General features: G+C 40.3%; 1 protein-coding gene across 1 annotated transcript in view; it reads right to left on the reverse strand.

The window, feature by feature from the left end:
- The window catches only part of clu (clustered mitochondria protein homolog), a 132,606-nt gene extending 126,966 nt beyond the window's left edge, over positions 1-5,640 (reverse strand). Inside the window, exon 1 of the mRNA XM_071672221.1 lies at positions 5,480-5,640. Within this exon, the coding sequence (XP_071528322.1) occupies positions 5,480-5,603 (124 nt within the window). The 5' untranslated portion in view covers positions 5,604-5,640. The remainder of the gene's footprint in view (positions 1-5,479) is intronic.
- Between the last annotated feature and the right edge of the window lie 3,728 nt (positions 5,641-9,368).

The raw sequence follows: 9,368 nt of genomic DNA on the forward strand, positions 1-9,368 counted from the left end.
GAGAACCAATCACTTTCCTCTCTTCCTACACGTACACATGCCTTACATCCTCGATAAAAACTTTTCACTGCTTCTAACAACTTTCCTCCCACACCATATATTCTTAATACCTTCCACAGAGCATCTCTATCAACTCTATCATATGCCTTCTCCAGATCCATAAATGCTACATACAAATCCATTTGCTTCTCTAAGTATTTCTCACATACATTCTTCAAAGCAAACACCTGATCCACACATCCTCTACCACTTCTGAAACCACACTGCTCTTCCCCAATCTGATGCTCTGTACATGCCTTCACCCTCTCAATCAATACCCTCCCATATAATTTACCAGGAATACTCAACAAACTTATACCTCTGTAATTTGAGCACTCACTCTTATCCCCTTTACCTTTGTACAATGGCACTATGCACGCATTCCGCCAATCCTCAGGCACCTCACCATGAGTCATACATACATTAAATAACCTTACCAACCAGTCAACAATACAGTCACCCCCTTTTTTAATAAATTCCACTGCAATACCATCCAAACCTGCTGCCTTGCCGGCTTTCATCTTCCGCAAAGCCTTCACTACCTCTTCTCTGTTTACCAAATCATTTTCCCTAACCCTCTCACTTTGCACACCACCTCGACCAAAACACCCTATATCTGCCACTCTATCATCAAACACATTCAACAAACCTTCAAAATACTCACTCCATCTCCTTCTCACATCACCACTACTTGTTATCACCTCCCCATTTGCGCCCTTCACTGAAGTTCCCATTTGCTCCCTTGTCTTACGCACTTTATTTACCTCCTTCCAGAACATCTTTTTATTCTCCCTAAAATTTAATGATACTCTCTCACCCCAACTCTCATTTGCCCTTTTTTTCACCTCTTGCACCTATATATATATATATATATATATATATATATATATATATATATATATATATATATATTTCATGTGTGGCGGGGTGGCGACAAGAGTGAGTAAGGGCAGCAGGTATGAATTATGTACATGTGTGTATATATATATATATATATATATATATATATATATATATATATATATATATATATATATATATATTTTTTTTTTTTTTTTTGCTTTGTCGCTGTCTCCCGCATTTGCGAGGTAGCGCAAGGAAACAGACGAAAGAAATGGCCCAACCCACCCCCCATACACATGTATATACATACGTCCACACACGCAAATACACATACCTAAACAGCTTTCCATAGTTTACCCCAGACGCTTCACATGCCCTGATTCAATCCACTGACAGCACGTCAACCCCGGTATACCACATCGATCCAATTCACTCTATTCCTTGCCCTCCTTTCACCCTCCTGCATGTTCAGGCCCCGATCACACAAAATCTTTTTCACTTCATCTTTCCACCTCCAATTTGGTCTCCCACTTCTCGTTCCCTCCACCTTCGACACATATATTCTCTTGGTCAATCTTTCCTCACTCATTCTCTCCATGTGCCCAAACCATTTCAAAACACCCTCTTCTGCTCTCTCAACCACGCTCTTTTTATTTCCACACATCTCTCTTACCCTTACGTTACTTACTCGATCAAACCACCTCACACCACACATTGTCCTCAAACATCTCATTTCCAGCACATCCATCCTCCTGCGCACAACTCTATCCATAGCCCACGCCTCCAACCATACAAAATTGTTGGAACCACTATTCCTTCAAACATACCCATTTTTGCTTTCCGAGATAATGTTCTCGACTTCCACACATTCTTCAAGGCTCCTAGAATTTTCGCCCCCTCCCCCACCCTATGATTCACTTCCGCTTCCATGGTTCCATCCGCTGCCAGATCCACTCCCAGATACCTAAAACACTTTACTTCCTCCAGTTTTTCTCCATTCAAGCTTACCTCCCAACTGACTTGACCCTCAACCCTACTGTACCTAATAACCTTGCTTTTATTCACATTTACTCTTAAAACTTTCTTCTTTCACACACTTTACCAAACTCAGTCACCAGCTTCTGCAGTTTCTCACATGAATCAGCCACCAGCGCTGTACCATCAGCGAACAACAACTGACTCACTTCCCAAGCTCTCTCATCCCCAACAGACTTCATACTTGCCCCTCTTTCCAAAACTCTTGCATTCACCTCCCTAACAACCCCATCCATTGTATAAAGGCAAAGGGGATAAGAGTGGGTGCTCAAATTACAGAGGTATAAGTTTGTTGAGTATTCCTGGTAAATTATTGGGAGGGTATTGATTGAGAGGGTGAAGGCATGTACAGAGCATCAGACTGGGGAAGAGCACTGTGGTTTCAGAAGTGGTAGAGGATGTGTGGATCAGGTGTTTGCTTTGAAGAATGTATGTGAGAAATACTTAGAAAAGCAAATGGATTTGTATGTAGCATTTATGGATCTGAAGAAGGCATATGATAAGAGTTGATAGAGATGCTCTGTGGAAGGTATTAAGAATATATGGTGTGGGAGGCAAGTTGTTAGAAGCAGTGAAAAGTTTTTATCGAGGATGTAAGGCATGTGTACGTGTAGGAAGAGAGGAACGTGATTGGTTCTCAGTGAATGTAGGTTTGCGGCAGGGGTGTGTGATGTCTCCATGGTTAATATATATATATTTTTTTTTTCATACTATTCGCCATTTCCCGCGATAGCGAGGTAGCGTTAAGAACAGAGGACTGGGCCTTTGAGGGAATACCCTCACCTGGCCCCCTTCTCTGTTCGTTCTTTTGGAAAAAAAAAAAAAAAAAAAAAAACGAGAGGGGAGGATTTCCAGCCCCCCGCTCCCTTCCCTTTTAGTCGCCTTCTACGACACGCAGGGAATACGTGGGAAGTATTCTTTCTCCCCTATCCCCAGGGATACCCTATCCCCAGGGATGACACAGCACAAGTAGCAGGTTCGAGCGAGAAACTGTAGAATTTGGTTACTGAGCGTGTGTGAACGGAAGTTAGTAAACGTGAATATAAGCAAGTTTACTATCTTTAACAGGGTTGAGGGAGAGGATAGTTGAGATTTGAGTTTGAACGGAAATTGGAAGAAGTGGATTGTGTGAGATATCTGGGAGTAGGCTTGCCAGCGCACTGAACCATGGAAGCGGAAGTGTTATAGATTGGGAGAGGGAGCGAAGGCTCTGGAAGCAATGAAGAATGTGTGGAAAAGATCATTATCTGGGAGGTCGACAATGGGTATGTTTGAAGATATGGTAGTTCCAACAATGTTATATGGTAGCGAGGCATAGGCTATAGAGAAGCGTGGATATATTGCAATGAAATGTTTCAGGACAATATGTGGTGTGATTTGATCGAGTAAGTAATAAAAGGGAAAGAGGGATGTGTGGTTGAGAGCTGAGGTGGTATACTGCAATGGTCTGATCATGTGGAGATAAGCGAGGACAGGTTGGCAAAAAGGATATGTGTCAAATGTGGAGGGAACAAGAGGAAGTGAGAGTCCAAACTGGAGAGGGAAGGAGGGAATGAACATGCAGGAGGATGAGATGGGTGCTCGAGATATAGTGAACTGGAACGATGTAGTATACTAGTCGACACGCTGTCAATGGACTGAACAACAAGGGCATGTGAAGCGGCCAAGGTAAACCATGGAAAGGTCTGTATGGATAGGGAGCTGTGGGTTAAGTGCATTATACATAACGGAAAATGGATGAGTGAATGCAGTCTTTCTTCGTCTATTCATGGCACTACCTCGGAAACGCAGGAAGCGGCAATCGGTATAAATAAATAAATAAATAAATATATATATATATATATATATATATATATATATATATATATATATATATATATATATATATATATATATGCGTAAGCGGACTCCGGTTACGATTGAAAAGAGGAAAGCTCTCAATATCGATTGACGACTTGAGTTCAGTTATCACTCATTGCAAACGCATACAGATGGAGTCACACACACACACACACACACACACACACACACACATATATATATATATATATATATATATATATATATATATATATATATATATATATTCCAAAAAATCAAAACATATAAAATAAGGTATATACTCCTCAATATTTCACATTACACGTTACGTCTGCCTCCCTACAAGTATATAAATGTATTGCTCAGATATCCTTCATCATAGAAACGATAACAATCAACTTTCCTTCGAATATAGAATACAGAAAAGTGCGAGTTAAACGTACCATAAGCACCATCTATCTACTAGAGTTCTTTCGTGTTCATGTTACATTAAAAAAGAGGCAGAGGTTAAGAATCTAATGTTACGGGGGATATATGTACCGATCCATCCAATTTTAAATTCACCTATCAATGTTAAAGTCACGACCCACTACTAAACAAGTTACTGATTTCACTGGGGATATATGGATCAAAAAGAAAGATAAACAGATGTAACTACCTAAATTCTTAATCCAACCAGGTGAAAATATATACATAGAAGTAAAATCTGTGTAACTAATAAAGTTACTGATCCCACGAGAGGAAAGTGTATGTGTAACTGTCTCGGGTACATGTGAATTAAGCTTTAAATCTACACATTACCCGTTGACGAACATAAATATCGGCAGGCACACCAAGTGTGCTTCCTCAGTAATGCTGAGGCTGGTATGCTGGCTCGCTTGTTTCAAGTACTCAACGTCAAGGGTATCCATATCTTGGTTTTATGTAACCGTCACATGAACATTCTGGAGCCAATTCATACAATAATAAACAAACAAATGTATACAATATTTGTAAAGTGTATTAACTATAAATGTAGTTTTCCAATACCGGTAACCAATCACATAAAATGCCAACACCATGTTACAACATAACAGTACAAAACATAATTATATCAAAGGTGAACAAATTCTTACATCAAAGGAGAATAAATTCTAAAGATCAAATATGTTTAAAGCCACGAGCAAATTACAAGATAACGGTAGAGAAATTCATGGTTAAGCTCAACAAATTCTTACAAGAACGGCAATCACTCAATTGCCTCCTTTTCGTGTTTATGCGACGAACTTAAAATAGGTCGCCTTATTCCATTACCTACAGTAATAATGCGTGTCGATGGTTCACTTTAACAATAATGACATCTTTGAACCACACCCATCACAGCAGCCAGTGTAAAAACCCGCCATGATGAAGATGGAGCCCATGGTAACAACACAAGAGACAGGGCTTCAAGGACCTGCTAACCCTCAGGCTCCCCATACGATCAGCTGATTTGCTCTGCTTACATCACTACTCATACCCAGCAGACAGGCTATACTAGGTGCATTCTCACGCAGTGCTGTCAACCCTCCTAGTTCCTGCAATACCAAAGGATATATTCGAATGCAATGCGTGCTTACTGGTGCACTTCACAATGACCTTGATTACAGCTGAGAGATTTCGTCATCTACGAGTGCGTCGTATGCGCCGGCTTTCGTCTGCTAGAGGAGGCACAGCCAGCGAAAGTTAATCTTCATCCAGCAAGTACAGCCAAAACACTTACCAGCAGCTTCATCACTCTTGACTGGTGCCTCATTTAACGTTGTTTCCTTAAGGACCTGTTTAACAGTCGTATTTGTTTCCTTTTCAATACCAGGCCCATTTTCCATTTCATTCTCCTGGGCCATCGTCTGCTCTCGATACACTCACGTGGGGGACTGCCTACTGAACCCCAGCCGAGCTCTCACAGGGAACAGGGAAACGAGACATTGATGTACATGTTGCATAATATAATTTTTTTGATAATGAAAATCATTAACTATCATCATGGTAATATTAAATAATACTACAAATATTTGATAAGATTAGATTATTTATTTCATATCCGAAACTTATTCGTCAATAAGTTGCAGGTTGCGTAGATCCTTGTATCCCTGCACAGCTCCAAGCGATACTACAGCGCGTCGTCTGTTTCAAACTGTTAGGGCGGGAACTTGAGAAACATAAATTTCTACGTACGTTTCATTTAAGAATAAATAATCAGCACCAACAATCCAAAAGGAAAATATAAATATTAATCTTCTTAAAAGGATGTAAATGTTTTGAATAACGGCATTTGGAAGAAACATATACAAACAGCCTCCTTACACCTAGTTATATAAATGGGCGTTTATAGCAACATGAGCCACATGTACACAGAAAGTATGTGGTCTTAGAATTCTCCCATACACTTGGAGAAACTGTAAAAAAATCTTTTATTCGATATAGCTTGACGGTGACAGCCTGGGTGACCTTGGCAGTTTATTAGCCTAAAGCCCAAACCACCAACCAACCAATAACAACATTAAGTAATCTTACCATGACAAATAAGACGATTCTGATGACGGTGAGAAAAGTTAGGGAAAATGCACATCAACCATGGATAACCCCAAGTTAAAGATTGTAATAAACATATTTTTAATGCGAGTGTTCCTTAAAATGGAGTGGTGTAACTGAAAGGCACAAAGGTAAATCAGGTGAGGCAGCTCAGGGAAATGAACTATTGGAAGGTGTAGGTTTATGGTGCGACTGTGAAGAGTTAAGGGTCACAAGGTGGACAGATCCCAACGAAGAAGACATCACAGAGGTTAAGGATCACGGCAGAAGACTTCAAGGCGAGCTTGTGTGTCTAAAGGCCAGGTTATACGGTTTTACTGACTCCTGAGATGCCCTGGTATGTAAGAGACAAAGAGGTCAGGGCGTAAAGGCGGTCTGGGAGAAAACTATTACCAAAGGGAATGGAAACGTCGCAGCCGAATGTCGCAAGCTCTGACTCTTCTCCATACTGTTGGATTGAGATTAGGTCATTATAAATGGCTCGAATCATGGAGAGTCAGGTCATCTATTTCATTAAATACAGCGGCAGTTTTTACCTGCCAACTCCGAAAATCGAATATGGGTGTCATTGAGTGATACTACAGGTGCAACTGTAGGTTTTGGGAATCAGTAGGTTGGGGTAAGGTCACACGCTGTGACCTGCCGGTAAGTCATGGCGCTGTCAGAAACACATTTTATAAAGCGACGTTGGGTCGCTACAAAAACTCACGAAAGCCTCACCTGCCTTCCCCTAAAAACTAAGATTTATCCTTGTTTTGACATTCGAAAAACTATATGATTGTGACGGTAGCGTGTTTATAGTTTTATATTTCTTGTTTATACATACATCCAGATTTTGTGCACGGCGAGTGTCTGCTTTGTCTCCCTAGGAGTAAAAACTTCCAGCCAACGTTCTCCATGTGACGAAATGGAACAAACGCCATTTTCGTTCGTGGGCGTATTACAAGTATATTATTGAAAATACGATGGATAACGGCTGCTTGAGATAGATAAAAGAGGTTATAATATATTTTTATTTCCACGTTTCACTAACCTTTAATGTTGTCAACTCAACGTTTTCCCTGATCTTCACTGCCCTCCCCACAATCACTGGAGTATTTAGCCTGTCTCTCATGAGCATTCTTTTAAATTACTTTTACTGAGTATGAATTCTTCCATATCCTTAAGTTATCTGTTTGCCGTTTCCTGACCACACCTTCACCAAAGGATAATATTAGTATTTATCTAAAACAACTGTAGTGTGCAAGTGTTAATTATTCCACTTACAGCTAAAGAAAGAAGTTCATCTGATGGTTGGTTGGTTGGCTGGGCTTTTGGCCTATAAACTACCATGGTAATTAAGGAAATCAACATAAAATCAGCAACAACAAAAAAACTGAACACCTTAACATGTTGCAGGTAATTCTTAATGCCAAATGTATCGTGTCTATGTATATGGTCCATGCGTCACCTTGTTCGTTGGTCCAAGCAAGTTGGTTTGGTCGGCCCAAGCCTACCAACTGCCAAGCTCATGAGGTCAACATAAAGCTACATCCACCAACCCAAATATCTTCATTACCTTATTCATACATTAAAGGTAGTTCTATAGCCAAACTCACCATCACTATTCATATAGCCCATGCGTCCCCTGAGAAATATTTCCAAGTCATATGGAAAACAATGAAACAAAATCGTTAACTGAAGTCGTTATGCTGAAGCACATCCATGGATGGAGAAGAGCAAAGATACTGAACCTGCCTCATTTGAATCTATGTTACCTCTATAAAAAAAAAAAAAGGTGTCATACGATCTTCCATGTAATCTGAATTATAGTTCTGAGTCAGGTGTCTCTTACACTGTTAAGCTTATAATAATGATATGATAATAATATTAATAATAATAATAATAATAATAATAATGATAATAATGGCAGCATTGTCACCCAGACATAATCACAGTAATAAAACAGAAATATACTCAGTAAATGTGACTGCGTCAGTTTTTCTTGGTATTTCAAGAAAACTTTAAATATTGCATATTTTTTTCAAAATTCAACTGAGTTAGAAAGAGAGAGATCTTTGAGTGCGTGGGTGAGAATTTGGAATTCCATCATTATACTTCAAACAAAACACATGGAAAAAAAACTACAAGCCAATGTTCAACTCAGAACCGCACTCACCTCCGGCTTGGAATGCAGCCTCCAGCTGCTCCCAGAGGGTTGCTGTACCGGACTGAGATTTATTCATTGGTGGGGAGAGGAAATAAATAAACTCACTAAAGATGAAAATATCAGTAATGGTAAGAACACATGGAGAGAGATCAGAGTTTGTGACCATTCGGCTGCGACGTCTCCTTTGAAAAATTGTTTCTTCCAGAAGGCCTTTATTACCTAACTTTCCTGCCTCTTATACACCCGGGACATCACCGGCACAGGGTAGTCAGGTAACAAACTCGCTGTAGACAAGTGTACTACTACGGTACCTCAAGTCTTGGCCAGGTGACTCCAAACTCCAGCCGCCCTTAGTGCGCCTTCATCCGTTTTATTATATGGTGCCTCGTCTTCGACCTCCGCCTGTGACATTAACCCCACCGATTGACCAGCAAAGCGCGCCTGCTCACATTGCCTTACCCACATCAATACAACACTACTCCGCCTGATACATCAACTCCCTTACATTAACTACAACTCAGAGCGCTAGACATGCAGCAGTTAATCGGAGACAAACATTCAAAGCATCCTCACAAAACACCATACAGTCAACAAACTACAAAAACAACTCCTCTTCACAAACTAACCCCCTTACCGCACATAAGTCCAGCCACAAATGAAATATCCTATAACTCAACAAACACATAGAAGTGATTTTCCTTCCCCAAGAACACCACATCCGCTTCCAAGAAACCACACCTAGATCCACCCTCCGATAGCCTTCACTCATTATTTCTGGCAATCACATCTCTTCAACCTTCCCTTTCCTACGCAACCTGTTGCCACTCTTTCTCTTTCTATTCTATTGGTATTATTTTGATCATTGTTCTTATGAACTGTCTGCACGTGTTCCTGTTTCTTAGGTTTTGACCCATGGCACGCGTTTGGC

The sequence above is a fragment of the Panulirus ornatus genome, chromosome 17 (genome assembly GCF_036320965.1).
Source record: "Panulirus ornatus isolate Po-2019 chromosome 17, ASM3632096v1, whole genome shotgun sequence".
In the NCBI taxonomy this organism is placed as follows: domain Eukaryota; kingdom Metazoa; phylum Arthropoda; class Malacostraca; order Decapoda; family Palinuridae; genus Panulirus; species Panulirus ornatus.